Source organism: Heterocephalus glaber, unplaced genomic scaffold (assembly GCF_053883595.1).
Source record: "Heterocephalus glaber isolate CG9 unplaced genomic scaffold, H.glaber_assembly_v1.0 deba00001743, whole genome shotgun sequence".
NCBI classification, from domain to species: domain Eukaryota; kingdom Metazoa; phylum Chordata; class Mammalia; order Rodentia; family Bathyergidae; genus Heterocephalus; species Heterocephalus glaber.
The window spans coordinates 1454788-1480083 of record NW_028258449.1 but is presented as its reverse complement, the minus strand read 5'-3'; the positions used below and the strand labels follow the sequence as shown (position 1 = coordinate 1480083).

Genomic DNA, 25296 nt, shown 5'->3' with positions numbered 1-25296 from the left:
TGGGCGAAGCTGACTGCAGCTACCTTTCCACTAGCACTGTCCACTACCACTGTCGGAGGCTGCAAAGCGGTGCCCTGATCGCCTGATCCACCCAGAGTCTGCGCCCGCAGCATGCACAGGGCTACCCTCGTCTTTGGAACTGCATAAAGCAGAACGTGGATGACTGTGTTCCCCGCTCCAGGCCCCAGTTGGCCCCTACCACCCAGATGCACACACCATTCACTGGAGCACAGTGCTCTCCCTGCGCAACTCGATTTCCACTCCAGCTGCCTCCCTTTCTCCTAAGCAAGGAGGAACTTGGGGGTCCTGAGCCACTCCCACACTCCCGGCCTCCCCCTCCCTTCCTGAGTGCTGGCAGGGGCCTAACACACAGAAGGACCATCACTGGGGGCCGGAGGCCGGGCCTCTCACCAATTTGTCTGTGGGCTAGGAAATCCTTGAATCGCGTCTCTTGGTTTTCAAGAGTCCACAGCGCTGTGAAGCCAGAGGCATCCGGGTGCAAAGGCAGCGGCAGACAGCTCACCTGCGAGGTTCGAGAGGAGCTGGGGCTGCTGGAAGCCGAGGAAACCATGCTCACGTTGGGGTTCATGCTGCGCTCGCGCTCGTCCTGGTAGATGCGGTCCCGTTCCACCTCGGGCAGGTTGAGGAAGTTCTGCATGGCCCGCAGGTTCACGAGCAGGGACTGAGAGGCCGTCCTGGGGTCCTCCTCCTTGCGCAGGATCTCGGACAGCAGCCCCTGTGCAGTGGGAACAGACCAAGCAGGCCAGTTAGCCTTTTGGTGTGTGCACCTGGCTGCCAGCCCCGCCTCATGCCTCTCTGGGGTGACAGCCTGGTCCGTCAGGAACCCCAGGCCACTCCCTAGGACTCTCCAGCAGAAAGATCCTGCGGGTGCCTGCCCCCCGCTGGCCCGAGTTTGGGGACCATTCCATCTCGACACTATCACCCCTGCAGTAATCATCAGCGTTCAGATGCCAGCTAGCAAGGTAGGCGCTGGGGAAGAATTACGAAGCTGCAATTACTACCAGGTGCCTCCTGCAAGTATTTCAGGAGCTGTTAGAACTCTCTCTGCTTGAAACTGGGAACACTTGGCAGTCCCGCTCAGCTTTACAAATCTGCCAAGTTTGGTAAATTTAGTTCCGACATTTAAACAGTATGGGAGATTTACATCGATTTAAAAAAAAAAGTTTGGCTGAATTTTTGTGCGACTGGCCACTGGTTTCATTATAGATGTTTCTCATGGCAGAACAAAAGACAAGGTGAATAGCTGTACCTGGAGTTACACTGGGAGGACTTCCGGACACTCCACAGCACAGCTACCTGTGCGAGGGGCCCGGACAGCCCAAGCCCACCACCCTGCAGGGAGGAGCCGGAGCTGCTGCTGCTACAGCGCAGAGAATGAGGTGGGCTCAGCTCCTGCTCCTGCTCAGATATGTGACTCGCCCCACAGCAAGCCCCAGAGAGGAAATGAGTGTTTTTGGGAGCTCTAATGACAGAGAACGCATAAAGAAAAATAAAATGTTGCCAAGACTGAAGTGGCAGTGACTCCAGGAAAGAGCAGGAGACCCAAGTGGGGAAGCGCAGCACCCTGCACACCGGCCGGATTCTCACCCAGGGGCCACTCTGCTCCCAGCCCATGCCCATCCTGGGCAGGAGGAGAACGGGTTTAGGACCAGCCCCGGGAGGAGCTGAGATGCCAATCCCAAATCTCAGGGCAGGCGGGGCCAAAAAGTCACTTCTGTGAGCTGTGGGAAAATGGTACAGTGCCAGAGGCGCTGCTGCGAGGAGAGCTAAGGAAAGGAAAGGCGGCCCTGGCTGATTCCTAACACATGGCTTACGGTGAAAGGGCACTGCATGCCAGAGGAGCACACAAGCCCTGGCTGTCCAGAAATGTGCAGGGTAAGGCGGCATCTTTAAAGGAAATGACACACTGGAATACTGAGGAGGCTGCCGCTGCCTCCAGGAGTGTGCAGCACCCCAAGGAAGACACCACAGAGGACACATTCACTGTGAGGCCCAGGGGTGGGCCATGCACCTGGGAGCACCCCTGAGGCCTGGGCGTGATAGATCCTAATGAATGCTGGCTGGAAATGTGTATATGGCCAGGCTAGTGAGCACTGCGTGTGAGTGTGTCTGTGCGTGTGCATGTGTCTGCGTGTGCGTGCACGCGCGCCCGGATATGCTTGAGGGAAGAGCACGGCAGGATGTATGTGTATAAATATCTCACAGGTAAAACTCTTCTAAGAAAAATCCAGATTTCTTATGCTTTTAGAAGCAACAAGTGAGACATTTGTCTTCCATAAAGTATTATGCAATCCATATATTGATTCTCTTTTCTGAAATTAAAAGTCAGTTCTGCTTTAAGTTACCCTATCATCTACTTGCATTGAGCAACCTGAAATACTCATAATGGACTTGCTCTAAAGATGAAAAAACCCTACAGGTGAAGAATCAAGCAGGAAGTGGTTTTACATTGCTAGCAATTTCCACTATCGGTTTAACACTAAAATTGACATTTTTTGAGTTTTCTTTAATGAGGAGCCATGCATAAAAAGAATAAATTGGTCTTAAAATATTTCCAAATACTACAATTTCAAGTTTTAGGATCAACATGAACGTGTATTCTGATAGTTCTTATGAGTATCACTCAGGATATCTCAAAAGCAAAAGTGAAGTTATTTTCATGTAGTGCAACCAAGATTCTACACACAAAGTACTGATGTAACCACTGTTTAAAAGGACCACAGCTTGAAACTATAAGTTCACTGATTCCAAAGGATCATTCAAGAGCACAGAATATTTTGATTCCCTTTGTTTCCTACTGTCTTTCACTCTGGAACTGTACAGACCCGTCCTCTGCATTTTTAACACGATGGACAGCCTTACAGGAAATTGGTCCACTTCTACGGAAAATGCAGAAAAGCCCCCTTGAATGGACTGATGGGAAGGAGACGTGGAGGAATAGCTGCTGCCTGAGATTCATTTGCCTAATTGAAGTCTCGGCCCAACAAGGTGGCCAGCACCGCCTCCACAGATTGCCTCCGGAGAATGAGAACACTGCTCCAAATTATTTAAACTCTCCTCTGTGGCACCTGTGATCCCAGAGTGCGTCCTCTCAATAACAAGTGGCTAATTGCAGGTCTGGGAAGAGCTATGAGGATGTCAGTCTTTATCTCTTTGCTTATTTGATGTGCTTTTAATGTTCTTAAACTAGGACTTTTAAAAAATGGAGTCCCGCTTCTGCAGGCTCATCCATGTGAAGTAAATTTATTTAGTTGAAAACCATCAGAGGGGGGAAAAAATCACAAGGAAACCTATAGCATAACTCATACACCACACATCAGTCCATCTCATTATCAAGATAAGTAAATGTTTATCATATTGCAACTGTCTTAGAAGGAGCATAAATTAATAATTTATCTCACATAAATGTTTCTAAAGCCCTTGCCACTCTGTCAGCTGGCATTTTAATTATCCACCGGCCAGGCAGGAGGTGTCACTTGGACAAGGCCATCATGCAGCCCGAGATACGGGGAGCATGGCACAGCACCTGGGCACTGGGAAGAAAGACGCGCGTTTGTGAACAGAAAGGTCATGAATATGGAGAAGGAAATTAATAAATTAACCAGGATATTGCTTATTAAACTTTCATACCAATAATCATATTAAAGCGTATCTCGAGGATTGGTAAAGCGGTCAGTAAGGATTTTCCTCATTGAAGGCAATAGAGCCCTCTCCAGGGAGACGTTGTGACCACCACTGCCGAGTATGGCCAGGGTGTCAGGAGCAGGGCCTGCGGGAGGCCTGGCTGTGGAGAGGCCTGCACAACAGCCCTGGGGGACGGGTGCCGGACACTTCTGGGGTCTCAGGGAGGACAGCCTCAGACTGGTCTTCCTCCTACCACCGGGGCATTGGGGAGCTTCAGAGCCCTTCCAGCACAGCAAAGGACACCTAAGTTTGCTGGAAAATGTGCAAAAAACAACCTAATCCCGGGTGCAAACTGTGAGGCAGCAATACAAGGCTATCCAGCTTGCTGGATGAGGCCAGTGGTGGCGGGCCCATGGCACTCGTGCCGAGGCAGGCTTTTTGAGTCACTGAAAGCTCTAAAGGTGTCATCACTGATACAGGCTATTTCTACACATGAAACAAATAAGATGGGTAAGTTTTAAAATGTAAAAAACCCTCACATCCGTATTTTCCCTAGTGTTTTTAGATAAGCAAGATTTCTTCGTAATGAATTAAACAACCTTGAGTTTCTGAATCTGCACTTTCTGGTGATGAGCTTTTGATTGCTGCACTTCTTCAGCAACGCATACAGCTTGCCCCAAACTGTGTGTCCGCACAGTACATGGTGATCCTCAGAAAACCCGGGGAAATTCCCATGCCCAATTAACTTCCAGGTGTCTGCACACCTTGCCACCCTGTCCGTTCGGGATAAACTCCTCCGAGGAGCCGCTGGGTCTGCAAGAGACCAGCAAGGGTCACAACTCACCCATGCAGGGTTTCAGGGACACAGATCCAAGCCACTCACCTGCCAGGCCCCTCCGGCAGAGTTAGATTTTAACTGACTACTTTTTTTCCTGGACCCTCAACTTTTGGAACCTCACAGGATCTGGCTGTATCTCTTCACGGGAAGTCTGAGGCCCTAAACCAGGGGTGGCGAACCTTTCAGAACTTTCAATGATACAAACAGCCTGCTGTGGCACGCGTGCCACAGGTTCGCCACCACTGAGCCAATCGGTCTCTCCCACCGGTTATAAGGGGAACCCTCCGGTTCCATGCAGATATGTGGCACGATGGCTCCATGAATTCGCTTATTTCTCTTGGTAAAGAGCTCAGAGAGGGATGAAAGGATTTCTACTGCACGGAAGGAGGAGAAGGTCTTACAGCAGCAAAGGTAAAAGGCCACAGCATCACAAATGTGCAGGAGCTGGTGTCGCCTTGGCGGGGGAGAGGGAGACGCCACTGCTACCCAGGCGCAGGGCCTACGTGCCGAGGAGCTGTGGCCAGGGCTCCCGGGACTTCGACTCACACGGAATCGGACAGCCACAGGAGGAGGGGAGGCACAGAGCGTGCCAAGGAGCAGAGAAAGAAGCCTCCTCGGAACAACCGGAAGCGCTTTCCCCAAAGGCTTAGGAGAGAGCGAACTGGTCACGTGGTGGGGCCCTACATCCACATGGCAATCTGACAGCCAGCCGCAGCCACCGGGCTCACAGGCCAAGCAGCGCTGGCTGCCCTCAAACGAAGTGATATTAGGTAATCTGCTCAGCCTTTTTGTCACCTGCAACAAATTAGGCTTTCAATATGCAAAACATCTTCCTTCTAGAAAAACAAATGATCGTGATTCCACTTAATTGTAATTTAATGAGGCATAATTTATTTTTTAAAGTGATATCCACCAGGTGTGCACAGAGGCAAGCGGCCCAGACAGACCTCGAGCTTCTCTTTAGAAAAGAACCCAACAGGCTGGAGACTGTTTTCCTTCCTATAAATTGCGTTTTTCTTTATGGCCACTGAAGTGGGAGATACTCGGAAAATGTTCACTTATTTCTTTTTCACACATCTCTGGGGTAGCTCAGTCGGGAACTACTCACTTCTCACAGAGGGAACTCTAAGGTGCCGGGTTAATGCGTGCCAGGGTGGGTACCAGCCTGTCACAGGGCCCCTGAAGGGCACGCCCACACCTGCGGCCTGTCAGGCGCTAAGATCACACAGCACTGGGCCGGAAACATTTCCACTGGCGAGGGTGGGCAAATCCTGCCCCTCGTAATATATTTTAGTTATTACTTCTGGGATGTGAATGGATTAGAAAAGTATTTAAAGGCCATCCTCTTCGGAAATCAAGTTACATCTCTTTAGAGATGTAAGATGCAAACATTTATGATGTAGAAGAGTCTGAAGATGTATTCAGTTGTTATGGATGGTTTGCAACACATGGTGTCATAGCCAATCACAAGGGTAAGAATCACCTGTGCTCCCACTTCACAGCGTCAGATTAGAGGGTCTGGTTGAAGAAGGAGCTTTGGCACTCCCTGGGGTCTACGCTCCACCCTGCCCCAGTGGTCACCTGCCATTCTTCGGAAGGAAGGGAGGGAGGGAGGGAAGCAGGCGGGCAGCCAGAAGGGCAGGAGGAAGGTGAGGGGGGTCTGTTGGTTCGTTAGTTGGTTTCCTCCACATTCTTCATGCTTGTTAGCCTTAATTTTCACACATACTGAAATGTTGGTATCCAGATAACAAGAGCAAAAACCAGGTCTCCTCTCAAAAAGCCAGATAATCCCCAATTCCTGGCCGCATCACCCAGAGTGAACTTGGGTCTACATGACGAGCCTGCGGGTGTCCTACCCTCTAACCTGACCTAGCCAAGTCGCTTCCCTCCAGGTCTCCAGGCTCTCTTCCTTCTAGGTGGTCCTCAGCCACTTTCTGGTCAGCTCATGAATATAAACAGGTTTCCCTGTTCCTACATTCACAATCCGCAACCCTACCACGAAAGAGATGCGATCTTGCAGTGCTAAAAATACCCCGCCCCCAACCCCCAGAGCGGCTGAGCCAGAAGGCCAGAGTACTCAGGCTGATTTGAATAAAAGGTATACAGGGCACAACAATGACAATTTGATTTTTATTATTAAAAATGATGTGCTAAGTCCTCAAAGAAAATGTCATTATTGCATTAGTTTAATAAAACCTCTTTTATTATAATATTTCTTTATTAGGAAGACAGTCTATGCAAGCAGCATTTTGTAGGACTGGGTGGATACAACTGAGCATCTAAGGGGAATTCATGTGCTCTGCAAACATAACTGCATATATAAAAGTTAACGTTTGCAGGCAAATGTTACTGTAGAGCTGTATTTTTCAAAGCACTAAAGGATGAGGGGTATAGGCGCCGTGTATACACTGCAGATGGCCAAACTTTCTCCCCACCTTGGACTGAGAGGACACAAAAGCACTGACTCCGCCACACATTTAGGAGATCTCACCCTCTCCTTCGTGTCCCTGTGGGGTTTTCCTCCCAGGACGTTCCCTACTCGGGAGCAGAGCCCTTCTGCTCACTGTGGCTGATGATGAGAACGTGGACTCTCAGGCATCAAATGCTTGTGTTTGGTTTCTGGGAGGAGGAGTCCTGCCCTGGTGGAGCAGCCAGCGGCCAGCCCTGCCCGGCAGGGTACACACCACAGGCCTGACTCACCTACACTTGAGATCTTTTCCTTCAGCCTATGGAAAATGATAGCTGAAGCTGCAATTTAGGGTCATGCAAACTGCACTTTGGGACAGACATTCCCTGTACCCTAAGTCTTGTCTCATTGACAGCTTCCTCTCAGTGCATGCAATAAAATATCCTGTGGGCACCGGACTCCCCCAAATGCACCGAGCAGGTGAGTGTGAGCAGTGGGGAGGGACCTGTGGAACCTCCTGGAAGCCTCCCGGCACAAAGTCTGGGCCCTACACGGCAGAGCGCAGCCACCCCCAACCCCACAAAGTTGGCTACTGTTAAGCAAGCCCAGGAAGCCCTCACACTGCTCCTCGCCCCTTTTTTGTCACTGTCTTCTGAGAGTGCTGAGGACCAGAAGGGGGCCATGCACAGTCAAAGCCAAAGTTTCCAAACACATGGTGCCAAAAAGCAAAAGCAAACAGAACTGAACAGGTTCCCTTTGGAAATGTTTTATCAGCGGAGTCTCAGCTCTGGGCACATCCAAGGATTCTACTCACAGCTCTAGTACCTGGCACTGTGATGCTGCATTCACAAAGTGCTGGGCCTGGTTATCCCGTACCTCCAGGAGTGTTCTGTGAAACAACTGTTGGCAACCTGCCCAAAAAATTACTAGCTTTGGCTTTGTCAAAACATTGGCAAGAACAGCTCTCCCAAAAACAAAACAAAAGCAAACCAGAAAATACAGTTATTGACTATTTATATCTCAAGTGCACTAGATGCCTTTAAATATAAGTAAAGCATTTTATTAACACATGACCCTGTCCCTGAAACAATGACAAAACGCGATTCTTTCTTGCTGAGGTATTGCTGCCCTAGCTCCGCCACTTCCAAGTCAAAAGTGCTGCCTTTTCAGCACAGGGATACTTCCGGTGCTCAGCCAGTCCCAGGACTCTGGGGAACGCCTGTCTTCCCTACAGAGGGGCTGTGTCTTCCACCCACTCCTCTGCGAGAGCTAAAGTGACTGAGGATGACACGGTCAGGGCTGTCAGTCTGGAGTCAGCCTAGGTGGGTTCAAAGCCAGACTCTAATTGGACAACGGTCAGTGCATCGCCCCGCGGCCAGTGACCTCGTCTCTGAAATGGGATTGCCATCCTCTGCAGACAGCCTGCAGGAGTCGGTGATGCCGTACTATTATTACTTTAAAATAATTTCAAGGAAGCCTTAATTGTATCATTTAAACATGGGTCATAGTCATTAAGTTAATTTATCAAAACAAAACTTTTTACAATGAAATTGGAAGAACGGGATTAGAAAGCAGCAGAGTATTTCAAACACAGAATGTCATTTCACGATGATAACTTTTTTCTTTCTTTTGTGAAGACTTTGCTTTATAAATATAGATATTATTTGATTTCTTGATGATGGCCACTCTTTCTGGGGTAAGATGGAATCTCAGTGTTACTTAAATTTGCATTTCTCTAATGGCCAGTAATATTGAACATTTCTTCGTGTACTTACTTACTGGCCATTTGTATTTCTTATGAGATATGTCTATCACTTCAGTTGCCCATTTGTATTGGGAGGGGTCTAACAAATGCAGGTGTAATGCAGAGAAAAAGGAATCTTTTATATTCTTGGTGGGAATGTGAACTAGTTCAACCACTATGGAAATCAGTGTGGAGAGTCCTCAAAAAACTAAAACTAAAAATTCCATTTGAGGGCTGGGGATTTAGCTCAGTGGTGCTGCTGCCTGCCTCACAAGCACAAGGTCCCGAGTTCGAACCCCCATACCAAAAAACAAAATTCTATTTGACCCAGCTATTCCCCTTCTAGGCATCTTCCTGAAAGAGTTAAAGGCCTCACATTACAGTGATCCATGCATACTGCTGTTTATAACAGCACAATTCATAATTGATCTTGGAAGCAGCCTGCATGTCCATCAACGATGGATGGGTAAAGAAAGTGTGGCATTACACACAATGGAGCACTACTCTGCCACAAAGAAGGGTAAACTTGAGTCATCTGGAGGAAAATGGATGCACCTTGAGACCATAATGTTAAGTGAAATAAATCAGACACACAAACTTAAATATCACATGATTTCTCTCATATGAGAAACCCAGAGTAAAAATAAAGAGCAAAACAAAAAATAGACAATATGAAGCAGGGAGAGAGATCTTTCTCAGCGGGAGGGGACCAAGAGTTGGGAGAGGAGAGGAGAGGAAGGAATGAAGATGTGTTATGCACAGGCACGGCCTCCATACAGGGAGTGTAAACACTGTATACTGCAGACAACTAAAAGAAAGAAGGAAAAATAGAGAAAAAGAGAAGGCTAAATAACTGTTGTTGTCTATATTGTTAATTTAGGCACAAAATTTGTAGTTATATAGAAAGTACCTAGTAATCTCCAATTGATTTCCAATTGATACCATTCTATTTATCTCACTACAGTTTGGCCTTTAAGCTTAATTCACTTTATTTGAACAAACATGCACTTCACACCAGCCAAACGGCCACTGTTTCAATCAGTGCTCATGAATCAAACACTACTATATATATGGCTTTATTGCTTTAAATAAGCAATGGTGAAAGTATATAAATGAGACTTACAGTTAGTTTTCTTTTAGAATATCCCCCAGGATTTGGGGTGACTAGTTAAATAATACAAAAGTAGACCTTTACACTGAAAGTCCCCCACCCTGCATCAATCCCTAGTAGAGAATGGTGAAAAAACATAAAACTGTCACCAAAAGGGAGTCTTTTTATTTTGTTTGTGTGAAAATGGAGCTCAAGACTCCGGTGCTGGGGCCAGTGACAGTTTCCAAGGACTCTGCACTGGTCAGAAAGGAAAGGGGCAGCTAGAACAGTGCCTGTGCCCTGTGGCTTTGGTGTGAGCTCCGTGAAGGAGCGAGAACACAAGAAGCTTCCAGTTTCTCACCTACAAACTTCTGTTTCTGGCGGATGTGGGAGTGGGGTCAGGATGCGGTCTGGCAGCTGCTGAGTCAGCTTTCCCTTTACCTGAGGCCAGGGCCACACTGATTAGCCCCGACCTGACCATCGAGAACTTCTGCCTGAAACGCCCAAAAGGTGCCGGGGACAACCATCTTCACGTGTGCAGGAGGAGCCGAAGCGAGCAGCTCCTGCGAGGGCCACCTCAAGCCACCTAATAACACAGATACTGCTATCTTGGGAGATATTAATATTATGACGATCTTTAAATCTACGAGTTTAGGCCAGTGATTCTGAAATGAAAGCTTGTTTATGTTACGAGGCAATCAGGATCATCTCTTCCTCCTTTATTAATTTAATGTCCTGAAATCAAAAAGGGGCATTATTGACTTGGAAACTCAATAACGTGTTCATGCCTGGTCTGCAGCATTTCAGGGCTCCCTCTTGCTCACAGGACTCCTTGGCACCCCATAACCAGCTCACTGGACCATGGAAGCCGAGACCCGGAGACTTCCATTGCGTGCCGACTCTAGGACCCGAGCGCGCCTGCATCTCCACTGGATGCTGAGAAACAAAGACAACTGAGACCAGACATCAGCGGACAATGAATTCCCAATATCTTGGAGGTCAAGTTTTCTACAAACATACACTGTGCGTACAATTAAACTGTGTCTATCTTTCACTAACAATATGTGGAAATCAAACAAACAAATTAAAAGACAAGTTTTGTTCCCCAAAACTGACTTGCTCAGACTCCCAAGTTTGGAAGTCAAGATTTTCATTTTATTGCTGCACATCTCTTTCTGTTAGTGCCACCTGGAAACAGGATTTTTAGCAAGCCCTTCAAGTGTTTTAACTTTAATAATGTGGGCCATGCACATACTGCAAATACCGTGTCAATAAAGCATGGGGCAGAAAAATCCGTGTCATTTCATGCAAAAACATTTACATTTCTAACAGTGACCCAACCTGCCAACTTTTCTGATACATCATTCAATTTAATTTTCCAATCTGCTGAAAACATTCTCCAGTTGCTGAATGACTTCATAAATTGTATTTATGGGCCAGGTCTTAAGTTTCTTCAAATGACGTGGCTTTGACGAGTAAACTGCAGATTTTTTTTTCTCAAAGTCTCATAAAAAATAAAAAGGAATCAACTGAGAACAGAACAACCCTGTGAGTTCTGGAAGGGTCTTCTGGGCCCTGAGCTCCCTTGGTGAGGGTGGGCACAGGCCTTTCTTCAGCGAGGTCCTTGACAACAGGGTGAGAGTGGGGACCTGACCTCTCACTGGCCGAGCAGGGGTGAGACCCAGTCACACAAACACGACACACCTTGCAAAATGCATCGGTGCTTCTGCCAAACACGTATTTCTGAGAACGGGCCTGGCAGAAGGACCTGAGACAAGAGGGGAGCCTGCAACTTTCCAAGGCATGGCAAGCCCTGCCGGGGAGGCAGGTAGACCCCATTAACGGTGCCTGGGTCTGGTTCCAGCGACAGAACTTCTGCCGAGGATTCCTGCACAAGGACGCTTCCGGAGCTCCCCCAAAGACCAGGGACTGTGGGACAGGAAGGAGCCCGGGACCTCCCGTCCCCCTTGCTGGACACTGATGCCCCACACGTGCACCCTGCAGCAGCTCAGGGTTTAGCCTCGTTTGGATCATAGACTCCTCAACCTCATTTAACAGGTCCACTCAGACGGAAGGAAGGGCTGGCTCTGGGAGAGGTGAAGTCAGTGAGTGGGGATTTCTGAACACATGAAGATGTAGGTCATTGGATTTTTAAATAAACTAGAGAATATTTTGTCTATTAAGGAACATTTGCCGTACATATTTTATGAATCATTGCTTATCATGGGTCACTGGACATCAGTAACATTAAGACTTTCAAATTCCATCACCAGCCTTTGCACAACGGCATAAGGCTCTGATTAGTTTTTCTAAGTCCACATTGTAGCAAGAGGCAAAAGCTTGAGATCAGGCTTCCCAAGCACACTGTGGAAATGCAAAGCTATAGAAACACAGGTAACAGGCCAGCAACTTCGCTGTGTCCACAGGCCCAGCAAGTAGAAGCAAGTCAGCACCAGGATAAGAGCAGCGCACAGACGGGGAAGAAGGGTGTGAAGGGGAGAGCTGTATAAGGGAGCACTGGTCCTCTTGCTCCTGAAATCCTCACTCCCCTGACACCGTCCAGCCCCCTCCAGAGCGCCAGGGACAGAGGGCCGGGCAGAGCTGCTGGGAGGCTCCACTCCGTCAGCTCTGCAGTTGTTCAGGCCCAGTTCTCACGTCCTGGGCCTGCTTCTGTCTCGTTCATAGGCACTCACTCCCTGCTTCTCTACCTCCATCCAACACCCACAGGTGCATCAGGACAGTAACAGCATCACTAACACTGCAGCAGCAGGTTCACAGCGACAACAGCTCATTTCAAAATGAAATGGCGGAGTAAAACATTTATGCTGGCTCCATCAAAGCATGTGGCTTTTGTTTTTTGGGAAGAATGGACGAAACTGAAGCTGCGTTTTATTCCAACGCCGCCCTGTGTGGCACAACCAAATGTCAAGTGGGCTGGCAGCGGCCTGGGCCTGGACTCTGGAGTAACAAGCGGTCCTGGATGTGGGGCCTGCAAGGGTCTGCTAAGGAAGACCTTCCCAGGGGGCCTGCCAATGAGTGAGGCCAGGAAGGACCCCCGGGGAGCCCCAGAGGACAGGGACCAGGGATCTGGCTGTCACCTCTCGGCATCAGCCCCAGCGGCCCTGTCGGTGAGAGAAAAGCAAGCTCTACAGCCTCAGTGTTCCCGGGGGTGAGGAGGTCGGGCTCAGCAGTCACACTGCTTCGGCACGGCCCCTCCCAGGAAGCACGCTGAGGCATCGTTCTATCAAACGAACGCACCTTCTGTCTGGAGAAGTCACCACTATGAAAACACACACAAGTGCAACGGGCCTGCCGCGGGCCTGGCGCTTCTGTGTGAAGCACCGGCTTCTTCAAACATTCACTAGGAATTGGAGCATCTCACCCAGAAGCCTTACATGTGAAAAAGTAGCGGATGGGGCTTTCTGTTTACAATTCTAGCTGTATTTGTGAGTGTTTCCGTATGATTTTAGCCTGCAATCCTAGCCAGATTTCTTCTAAGTAAAATCATCACGCACAATCCAGGAAATAAACTGTATGGTGACAACATGCATCAGAATGCGTTTTGTGATGATGATGAGGTCTAGAGATCAGGAACTGTTTCTGGAAAATACACAAGCACCTGAGGATGCCCACACAGCAGTAAGGGGCTGAGCAGGAGGCTCCTGCTAGCAATAGGTGTCCAGCAAAAACTCGGTTTGAGAAAAACAAACCAGTTAAAGTTCTCTTCATCCAAAGATGAACAATTCACTTGTTATATATAGTATCAATCCACAATATTAATTTTATTTTTATTAAGGCTGGCAAATTATGATGTCACCCCTAAATGCCCGACTCCACTCAAAAGCAGCCCCAGCATTTGGAAAGCCGTCAGTTGGCTTCCTGGGCCCAGAGCACTGGATTTTCTGCTTCACAAGCCTGCTGGTAAAACCAGCTGCCTGATCTCACTGAGCAGCAGAACGATCTGCCTGCTGACCTCCTGCTTAAGTTCAAACTATGTCACTCTGTCAATACCATCTACCTTGATTAGGCTGGGCTTTATACACAACAGGTTACGATCCCAGAGGGATGAAAAGCTTTCCCAAATTAAAAGCAGAATTTTAAAAGGAAATACTCATACATTCCTATGCAGTTTCCACTCGATATCCTCCAGGCTGGCCCATGAACCCAGCTCATGCTGATTGAAAGTGAATGTTTCTTGCCGGCTGTAGCCATCTTACACATTTAGCGGCCAGGGGAAAATAGTAAAGTGTGTTCCACGCTTCAGTTAGACCTTTCATAACTTGGTACTTCAAAGATGGCAGTGCCATCCATAAAGAGAAACAGAAAGGGTGGAGTGGTGCAGAAGACAGCTCCAGGAGGCAGCATGGCAGGTACCTCCTGCAGGGCGGTCTGGCTTGTGTCCCACCTCAACATGAGTCTCTCGGGCTTCGCGCTCTGGGGAAAAGGAACCCCATATTTGCAACTACAGTCCACAGCAACACAGCCATGCCAGCCATCACCCTTGGCCGAAGGAGCTGTCTACACAGTCAGGCAGTGACTGGGCACGAAGCGCCTTCCTGTGCCCACAGGCAACAGACGTGAGGCCACACACTCCGGGGCTGCGCCCTCAGAGGCATGAGCTTGCTGGGGCCCAGCCACCAGGCCCGTCCAAGGACACAGGCATGGACAGCTGCCTCGGCACTCTGCACCTCACCGGAGCAGCGGGAGAGCACTGTCGGAGCTATGCGGGTCTCCCTGGCCTTCCAAACTCAGGTCTAAGAGATATAGGCCGACCGACCATAAACTACACAGCCAAAAGCCCCGGGAGCCAGCAACTTCACCCCATGCTCTCCTGCGCACTCTGGACATCAACACCAAAGTTCCAACTCCCACAGGTCCTGCGGTTCCAGCCTGGACACGGTCACAGCCTGCACAGTGGTTCCCCTCACCAGCTCACCTCAGTGGGGACCCCAAACCACCTCTCAAATCCTTTGAATCATGGTTCCCGGTCACACTCGTGCTGTCCACTGTGTGTGACCTCCTCAGCCATCCAGACTTGGGAAGAGTAATCCACTCTTATATTCTGAAAATATCCCTTCTTACTGCCAGTTCCTGGCTCCTGCTCCCACACTGTGTGGAACCGGCCTCTGGAATTGCCCAGACTTCGCCTGACAGCCGTGCCTGGTGTGGCTCAAGCCTGCCTCAGAGTCCCTGGCTTCCTACGGTGTTGCTGTCCGCTCCCTGGCATTTCTGTCTGCTCTGGTGCTACCGGTGTTTTCTCCCCTGCTAGCCCTGACTCCTCAAATGCCAGGCTCTGTGGACTTTGGAGTCTCTTCCCCCAGAGTGAGGACAACTCTTGGGACCAATCCTCATCGGGAGGCCTGCTGCAAATCCTCCTGAAACTCTGGCTAGCACTTCCAAACCAAAGCCCCAGTGCAAACCACCCCACGCCTCACTCCACCCGCTCCCCACATCGTCACTCCCGGGTCACACTGGCCTCGGGCGCAGCTCAGGCAGGCACCATCTTCCTCCCACGGTCCCCTATGTTCATCGCACGCTGCTTCTTACTGCACCGTTTCCCACGGCCACCAGCCTCCTTCGGAACTTCCAGTGTTTCCACCGGATCCTGGGGCAGCCTCCTGGACGGAATGCCTAACCCAACTGTCACGAGAGGCACACAGCAGAGTCTCCCAAGATGGAATTCTTCTCGCTGGGCTGCAGCACACTCCTCACGGGACATGGCAGCCAAGGCTGGGGCTCTCAGCACAGCTTGGACTCGTGCCACAGCCCTCACTGTCCCAGCTGACCACCACCTCAGCCCTGGACTGGTTCCCTCAGGGCCTCTCCTCGGAGATGCCTTCTGCACCTTCGCCTCTCGAGGTTCATTTCCCCTCAGTCTGACCCACACACACACACAGGCCACACACTCCCCGGCTGCTCTCGGCCTCAAGACTTTTCTCATCGCCCCGGCTTCACAGAGCAAGGCTTCCCCTCGAAGGCTGGTGTGTGCCTGTCCTGCCGCCATGCTCTTCTCCCCGCAGGACCTACTGCCACATTCCCACACTCCTCCCTCGCCCCGGGGTGCTCACCGGGCTCCCTTGTTCCAGCAGAGCTGGGATCCCCGCTCAGCCGCCCCTCTGTTCGCACACTGGACCTAGATGGGTAGTTTTCAGTGTGGTCCCAAAGCCGGCAGCATCAAAATCACCTCAGAAATAAGATTTTTTGGACCCTACTCCAGACTAAGTCAAACTTCGGGTGGTACCCAGAAATCTGTAGGGTTTGTTTATTTTTGAGACAGGGCCTCACCATGTAGTTCAGCCTGGCCTTGAACTCACTATGTAGCCCAGAACCCACAGTGATCCTCCTGCCTCAGCCTCAAAAGTGCTGGGATTACAGGTGTGCACCACCATGCGCAGCCGGAAATCTGTGTCTTAACAGCCCCTGTGAGCAACGCTGATGCATTCAGGCTGCAGAAGCCCTGCTGGAAAAGACCTGGTCATGCAACCAGCCAGGGCCAGACAAGACACCCAGGAGCGCACTCTTCACATATCAGCATATGACTGAAATGTTAAGAACACGAGCACTCTGCCCACTATCAATATCTTAACCCTAAGGTGCACATTTTAGAGGGTTTCTAAAAATTACAGGAATTATGACATAATGATACTCTTTTTCTAAAGTTCAAAACAAGATAAACAACAGGTTGTTTGGGCATGCACAAGTAATTTACAACTAGTTTTTTTAAAAAAAACCAAAAACCAAGGAACGATAATAGTAAAATTCAAGATCAAGTGGATATCCAGAGAAAAGTAAAGCATCCAGACCCAAATCGCTGGTAGTATTTTGGGTCCTGATTCGGTGGTAGGCTCATAGATGTTCCCACCAGAATTAGCTAGTTAATCCTGTTCATGCACGGGTCCACAGGGACAATACGTCGTGACCCAGGGATTATACTCTAGTGGCATGCGCTCTGGAGACCATGAAAGTTTAGAATGAGGTAAAGATGGCCCCAGGTGCGCTCTCCTGAGGTCACTCCAGCCACCGCAACAACAGCGCCCAGGGTACCTGTGTGCGGTTGAAGGCCACGCGGGCGAACACGGCTTGGGACACGCTGGCCCGCTTGAGCTCATCTCGGACCTGCTGGTAGATGTCAGGTGAGACCTCCACGGAGGAGTTGCTGGGTTCGGGCTTCACCGCTCTGGGGATGGGCGGGTGGTTCAGGAACTGCTGGTTGATGGCCTGGGGGTGCTGGTGGGCCAGCAGGCGGCTGACGGCGATCTGCTGGTTGATCAGGTGGGCCATGGCAATCTGCTGTCGCACAAGCTGCGGGCTGAGCTGGGGCGAGAGCAGCCCAGGGCTCATGATGGGCTGCAGTGCCGGCACCTGGTTTCGAATGGGTGCACTGTGGTGCAGCTGGCTGTGCGGAGACTGCTCGCTGGACTTCCCCAGGGACGCCAGCTGGTTCATATTTGGTAAGTGCATTGGACGCTGGCCCAGAACACAATAGTCTGAAAGGTTTTCTCGTTCCACTCTTTCCACTGTTAAGAAATAAAAATGACAAGTCGTCACTATTTTCATTTATTTAATTTATTGTTAACATGAGGAATACTTGACTATCATATTTTGATACAGTAATGACATCAGTTTCTTTGCACAGAATGCTGGAAGCCCTACAAGTGAGTTACCCTTTCCTAAAGACTCAGAAGTAGGGCTGGGGATGTAGCTCAGTGGTAGAGCACTCGCCTAGCATGCAAGCAATGCAAAATAAATAAACAAATGCGCATGTCAGAATATTTGCCACCTCAACCCTCCTAAAGTTTTAGAAGTGAGTATTTTGTTGAACAGCCAAGGCAGGAGCCACTCGTCCTCTCAGGCTCACTCACGTACCCGGGCCCCGCCGCGTCCCTTCCTCGGGGTCCCTGGTGATAACAGCCAGCATCCTCATCTCTCAGTGTGGCCATGGTGTAGTCAAGGTCATCAGGAAATGCAAGGTCAACATCTCTTGCTGAATTAACTCCAACTTCTAACATGAACCTCACCCTAATACCAGTACGCAGCCAGGGAAACATTCACAGAAAATACCCACCATACCCACCATACCTCACATGCATGCCTCACACTTGGGTGTTTCATGACAGTGACATGCACGAGACAAAACTGTCTCAAGACTGATAATGTCACCCTGAGCAATGAATAGGTTATCTACTTTATTACATTTTCTGCACTTTGCTAAAAATTTCGAGAATAATCTTAAAAGGGACAAGAAACACAAATGAGTATTAGAGATGTACAAACATAAGACGGTCTGCTTCTGCCCCGAGCTTATTTTTCAGGGAAGGGGAATCAGTCCTGGTCAAGCACCCCCTGAGCTCTCCTGCCTGGAGAAAGCACATTCTGCTGAACAACTCCATCATTACTAGCTTTAAGTGCTTGCAGGTATAATCTAGCAAAATCTGCTTTGGAAAGCAAATTTCCTAGAGACTGAGTAGTTATTTCTCACAACTGCAAATGTTGGACAGGATTATGCAAAAGATCTACTCAAGATAACTTTAAGAAGCACTGTTTTGGGAGGTTGCTTGCTAGAGAGCAAAGGTAATCAACCGCAGGACAAAAACTTTTTTGAAAATAACTGTCTCTCTACTATGCAAATGGTGCTTACAGTTTGGCATTCAGTTTACAGTAACAATCACTGGTATTGGAAAATTACTGAGCCTCAAAATTGAGGCCGAAGTGAAGTGTGCTGGGGAACTGGGAGAAATGCTTCCAAATGGGAGTTTAAGCGAGGACAGGGCGGGTGACTAATCACATGCGAATGACTTGAATAAAACCAATCAATGAGCTGTAAGGGTGGGAAAAATAGTTCTAAGTTAACAGCTTATGTAATGCCAGATCTTACAGTATATGCATGGGAGCAAATTAATACGTTAAGATGTAAGAAGATATCTGATCATCATCTACATGTCTAAAAGTTTTAGATATTTCAGAATTCCCATTGAGGAAACAGGTGAACATAAATACGTTAGGATCACATTATACTTAGATATGTATATTTTCCTATCTTTTCAAAGGACTGAATTTTTACTTAACTTTCCTATGAACTCCCAATAAGTCAGAAGTTTATTTTAGACTTCTTTGTTTCCAACTTAATCCTTTCAGTGTAACTCACTTAGTTTACAAGTCACCTTTCCTTCACAGGGTTCAAGGTAAATAAATTATTTTAATCTCCTGCTCTAGAGGCAAACATTTTCCAATGATTATATTAATTAAACTCTGAAGTGCAGAGTCTGAACCCTAAACCAGGCAAAATGGGTAGGAGCTCTCAGATAAGGTAACCTAATATGCCTTCCATCGGACAGGAACTGCTGTTGTCAATCCCTTACTGAAGGAAAATGTAAAGAAAGTATGAACTGTGGCCAGAGTGCAGTCAGATTTCACAGACAGAAACAGCCTCAGTAAACACATAACTCACTTCTGTTGATTTTGTATTTCAAAATAAGATGAGTTCTAATGTTAAGTTATGTTTTCAGGTACTTAACAAGCAAAAGCTTTATCTACCTTTTCTTTTACTCAAAAAACAGAGCCGCCCTCAAAGAATGTCTTCTTTGGCCAAAAGCTGATTTTCCAAATATTGAGCATGTTCGTTTTCAAGGGTGTAATTGTGTCTGAGTGCTTAACCCTCGACATGCATCTCATCACACCACTCATGGAAAACACCCTGCTCATGGGCCTGGTCACAGCCCGGGGTGGATGAGGACTGGAGGTCAGTGTCAGTCTCCTAAGCTACACGAACTGGTGAGGCAGGCCAGGACAAGTGCATTGCAGCCTTCGAGTACGGAGGCAACGATCACACTCGAAGGAGGAGTCGGAGTCTAGGGCTCCAGGGGACTGGATGCCCTTCGCGCCCCACAGGGCGACACCGAGGGCAGAACTCAGTCCCTGGGAGACCTGAGGGAAGCTCCCCGAGCCAGAGCCTGCACCCGCAGGACAGCGGAGAAGCCGCCCCGAAGCAAGGAGCCAGGCAGATGGGAATGCACTGCCCTCGTCAGCCAGGGTCCTTTCCACTGACATTTCTTCTCATTTCCTGTGGAGAGTCTGGGCTTCTGCCTGATATCTCCTGTTTATGTACTGGCAAATAACTTTATGTTTAAAATACAATAACATCCAGACAAACATTTCTGATAACCAAATCCTGCCCGCCCACCGCTGCCAGATTTTTACATTTTGCCTGAGATGTGAAGGACACTATGTTTTTTAGTCCCTGATTCCTCTCCCATTACTTCTAAAAATAGAAGGAAAAGAGCACCATCCCAGGTTTAAGACCCAAAGGACCCAATGGCTGTCAGCAGGCTGCTGCCCCAGCCACAGCAGGTGGCCCAGGCTGCATCCATGTCCACGCAGAGCCTTCTCCACTGGCATGGAACCACACTGGGGTGGGGGCGTGGCTCCTTATGGGGGTGGAGTCTAAGTGCTTTGTACTAAAGAAAGGGGGAGGGAGGGATGGACAGAGATGGCATGGGAGGGAGGGAGAGTCAAACAGAGAGAGAGAGACAGAGACAGAGAGACAGAGAGAGAGAGACAGAGAGACAGGGGCTGAAGCCTCAGAAGGGCCGGACTAGGTCTGCCAGAGCGGCCTGGGCACGTCACTCCCTTCCTCTGCTCCTTCCCTCCTTCCTGGCTTTCCTCTCTTCCCTTCCTTCACTCCCGCCCTGCCCTTCTACCCTGCTTCTCCTTCCTTTCTTGCCTTTCCTTCACTCTTTCTCTCCTCACCCCTTCCCTCTCTAGCTCCCTTCTTCTTCCAAAACAACCACAGGACAGAGTGGCCATGGCCCGGGCCCTAGAGCGGTGCAGCCGTGGCTGGTCTCTGCCTTCTCGCTCTGATAGGGGCTCCTCACGAGTCTATCCGACCAGGACCACAGCATTCCTGGCCCCAAAGCCCCCAGTGTCCCCCACACAGAGTATCAGACTGGACAAGACGTGGGGAAAGTGAAGGCCAGTAGGCAGCGCTGCCTCTGACTAGGAGGGCCACGCTCCTGTTCACAGGGGGAAGGACCCAGGAAGTCAGCGTGCATGGTTAGTCCCCACCCACAGGTGAAGGGACTTCGGTTTATATTCACCACGAAGCATGCTCAGCCAAGAGAATGAGCAAAATGTTGTCACCATAGAAAACAAGTGCCTGCCACGTGTTCTCCCTAAATGTGGGATGGAGACGGAGGACAAGAGAGCAGACGGGAGACCCCTGGACAAGAGGAAGGGAGGGCGGAGGAAAAGGCAGGAGCGGCGGGAAGTGATGGCTGGATCTGAGCAAAACATATGCATTGAAACCCCCAAACTGTGAAAGCAGGGAGAAGGCAGAGGGGACACGGGGTGAACGGTGAACGTGACTAAGTCTGCCACGTACAGGCGCAAATCTGCCAAATGAAACCCTTCATCTGTGTGACCCACGTGGGAGAAGAAAAACAGAAAGATTTGAAAGATACAGGAACAGCACAACTGTGCCAGGACTTAGCAGGCAGCAGTTTCACCCCCAGGAGCCTGCCTCAGCCTGGGCCCAGGTCCTGCAGCCAGTGCCGGGAACACAGGCTGCCGGGCAGGGCCAACTTGGCCACCACAGCCTCTGAGGAAGCGGCCCAGACATCCTGGGTGCCATCAGGGAGGCTGCTCTGGGTCCCAGGGGGCCATCCTGGGAGCCCACGGGGCCGCTGTGGCCCTGCAGAGAAGGGGCCCCTCCTGACCACCCTGCAGGCCCAAGGCAGGCACTGGGCCTGTGCAGCCCTGGCTTCAGGCTCTGAGCCTGGTGTCCTGGCCAGGAGCCCAGGTCACCGGCTGACGGAGGCCAAGACGGCTGGCGAGGGCCGGGCCTTCTCCAACAACACTGTCCAAGCCTTACAATCAAAAGACATTTGGTCCAAGAGCCTCGTTTCCTTCTTGCAGTTTTACATCACACCCAGGAAACCAATGTTTGCTTTCAATAGCACAATCCATGATACACATTTTTATATTTTAGATTGTTACAAAGACATTTTTGATACACTGATACGTATGTATTTGCAGGGTTGACCAAGGTTTGCCAAGCAGCGTGTGTGGCCAGCCGTCTTTGCTCCCACCCTGGCCGTGCAGCTCAGCCACTCCTCCTCACGCGGGGACCTGACCTGTGAGCAGTTCAGGCCCTTCGAATTCCCCTACTAGTGCTCCTCCCTTCTGAGATTATTCCATACACTTACAGCTGCTATTTTCCCCAGACACTAACAGCACACTAAGGATTGGATCTGTTGATTAAAGCACTTCAAAATTTTTTCTCTAAAACCTGAGCTTTTGGTGATGGCCACGTTGTACTGGAGAAGCACTGAATGGACCTGGTGTTAAGAGCTTTACTCAGGACCACACTCCACTTCCTCGACACCAGAAAAATACGACTCCAGGATTCCAGGGCAATTCAGAGATCGATATGGCTGTGCGAAAGATCCTTCCTAAAGTGCCATTGTAAGTGTCAGAAAATAGTTGTATAATCATGATCAGCAGATAAAGCCTTGCGTTCCAAACTGTTTCTTTCCCCAAATCCTTTGGATTCGGCCACCCTGAGACCTGTCGCGCCAACTGACTCTGGGTTCACGTACACACGCCTGTCACCCACACGTCTGAAAATGGCCGCCGCACTTCAGAGCCACTGGATCAGAACCACAGCCTCGGGAGCATGCGTCACTGAGGCACCTTTCAGTTTCTTCAAGTGCGGCTGAAAAGCTAGGCACCAAAACACCAGACGGACGAATGGCATAATCTCACCACTCTTGAAGTTAAATTTGTAGAAAAGCTAAATAAATAGAGATTTAAGTTTCAAAATGAATAAAAAATGGAAAAAAATAATGTATATGTGTATTGAAATCATTTACATCAACAACAGAGAGGAGGGAAGCATCCTATAGTATTTTTAAAAGTGAAACTTTAATGGCATTTTACTTTCCAGGGACTGTGTAGGCATCAGAAATGTCCTAACCTAAAAAAAACATACTCAAACAACAATTTTTTCTTCAGTTTATGCTTCCCTCAGTTAAATTTCATTATTTTCACAATGTCTATTTGCTATAGATGCCACGGGAAGCAGCCATCATGACATTTCAGTGCTCAGAAGGACTCAGTGTCCGTCTCTCGGGAGGATGCACAAGTGGGAGGAGAAGCAGCCGATGGCACAGGAGGGAGGGGAGAGGAGCCATGGGGGCTCCAGGGTGGGTGCCGGGCGTCACCTGTGGCTGGTCCCACAACAACCTATTTGGCATCACGTCAGCAAATACTGCTGCTAATGTTTTCAAAACAAATCTCTCAGAATACTGGCTTCTGCTCCCACTCTCTTCCCCTTTTTATCACTTTCTGTTTGCAATATGCAACAAATGCATTCATCCCTGGGAACTGGGGCATGCACACACCGCACCTGGATCCTTGACTCTTTAGGAAGAATTTAAGACATTTCTAAGATGTCTCTCTCCGTGGGACTCTCCATTGCCACAAGAACAACAGTGGTTTGTGTGGTAGCAGTAGCAGCGTTAGCTGTGGTGTTGCTCTGACAGATTTATCAATATTGCTAAAGAGATTGCTAATATTTCCAGAATTATGATTTTAGCATTTTATTGCAAAACTTACCACCGTTGCTTTAATGAAATAGCTTGGAGGTTTGTCCATAGTTATAATAGGTGGAAAGCAAAGAATTAGGTAACAGGCCTTGTACTAGCTGGGGGTAGTTGTATATGTCTGTAATCCCAGTACTCAGGAGGCTGAGGCAGGAAGATTGCCATGAGTTCAAGGGAAGCTTGGGCTACACAATGAGTTCAGGACCAGCCAGGACTACAAAGGGAGACCCTGTCTCAAAAAACAAAAAACAAAAAAAGGCCTTGTACTGAGAAACTTCCAGAATCTCTTTCCTATAGAAATTTTTCTTTAGGACACTGAGATGTTATGCAAATTAACTGGGTTAGCATGAATGAATGCTAATGGATTCCTTAATAAGACATCACTCTAGTACTCCCCAGAACCTCTCTTGGATGCCCTGGGTAAAGGAATGTAAGCAAAATAAAGTTTGTTTGTGTTTTGGTTTTTTTGGTACTGGGGATCGAAAGCAAAATAAAGTTTTTAAAATCCAAGTCTGTGACACCTTCAAGCTCAGAAACTACTATCCAAGTGCTCCTATAGAGGCAAGACAGGCACAGGTTGGCTGTGGCACCCACTGCAGAAAGGCCATCAGTCACATCAGTACCTGAGTTGGTTCCCAAGCCCTTGAGCACTGTGAAGAAATGCTCCAAACCTGCACCAAGTACCCTGTTCCCCCACCTCCGTTCTGATACTCTGGAGACCAACTTTATTTAAAGATCATGATCTTGGCTAATACCAGAGAAGCTAGAAAATTTCAAGGTCAAAGAGACATCCACATGTGTGTAAATACCAAATAGTTTCTCTAGTGTGAGAAACTGAAAGTGTAAATAAGGACTAAAAGGTATAATAGATAATGTGAAATAGGAAGAAAAGAGGCAAAGGGGAGGGAGAAGTGGGAGGGGTAGGGGAAAGGAAAGAAGGGAATGGAATTAATGAGAAAATTAAAAAATGGACACAAAGTCTTTGTAAATAGGGAGGGATGGAGGGGTTAAAGGGAGGGCAGGGGAATGGGGAAAAAAATGAGAACCAAGAGAGATTATGTAAAGGTGCAAATTTCCAATGATGAATGTCATTATATTGTACACCTAAAATGTACCAATTAAAAAAAAATTTTAAAAAAAGATCTGTCCAAATCCAGATAGATACTTCAAAATATTTAAAATGATTAGGGCTGCTGGATACGCAGAATAAATGAATCACATGGTCAATAAAAACCAGGTTTTTCTTTCTTTTCCTGTACCACTCAAAGCCAAGCATTCAGGACTAAATATTTTACAAGTACTTTTTGATGGATTTCCTTCAGGAAAAAGCCACCTTATTCTAAGTGCAGGAGTTCTCATATCTGTAAAGTAAATACACCTCACACTGTGCTGGCATGTCAGCTGCCAACAAGCCCTGCCTTTACCGAAGAGATGAGGCACCGAGCTGAGCCCTTCCCCCATCACCGCCATTTAGTTCCCACATCAACTGTAGATACTAACATCGCCACGTTACTGACTGAAGAAGCTGGGACTCAGAAGAACTGATATCACATTTTTACCTACTGAAGGTAAAATCAGCATTAAAGGAAAATGTAAAGCCTCTGTGCTTTGGTGCCCACACTCTGTGTTCCTCTAAACTGCCCAAGTTGGGCCACATAGGCCCAAATATGAAGTTTGGGTCAGAAGCAAGCAGGCTTCTTAGGGAGAAACCCTGCTTCCAGTGTGTGTGTGTATGTGTGTGTGTGTGTGTTGCACACATGCATGCAGCATGTACACACACAGGGCGAGGCTCAACCCGACACCCCATGCCACCTCTACCCTTCCTGATATGAGGGCCGAGAAGCTGCCGGCTCTGAACAGTAGCAAAGCCATGGAGTCCTCGGTGACAGACCCTGCTGATCCCCGAATGGATTATTCACCTGTGACTGTTTAATTCACACACAGAACACTACGAACCCACTGCAGTGTGCCAGG

The 25296-nt window shown here is 48.7% G+C and overlaps 1 protein-coding gene across 2 annotated transcripts in view; it reads right to left on the bottom strand.

Annotated features, from left to right (window-relative positions):
• Positions 1 to 25296, bottom strand: part of Satb2 (SATB homeobox 2) — a 145156-nt gene that overhangs the window by 45915 nt on the left and 73945 nt on the right. For both annotated transcript variants that reach the window (XR_015447058.1, XM_004871684.4), the window contains exons 7-8: positions 16769 to 17241; positions 524 to 736 (exon numbers count right to left, since the gene is read on the bottom strand). Coding sequence is in view for 1 of the 2 variants with exons in the window: in XM_004871684.4 (XP_004871741.1) it covers positions 524 to 736; positions 16769 to 17241 (686 nt within the window). In the remaining variant the exon portion in view is untranslated. The remainder of the gene's footprint in view (positions 1 to 523; positions 737 to 16768; positions 17242 to 25296) is intronic.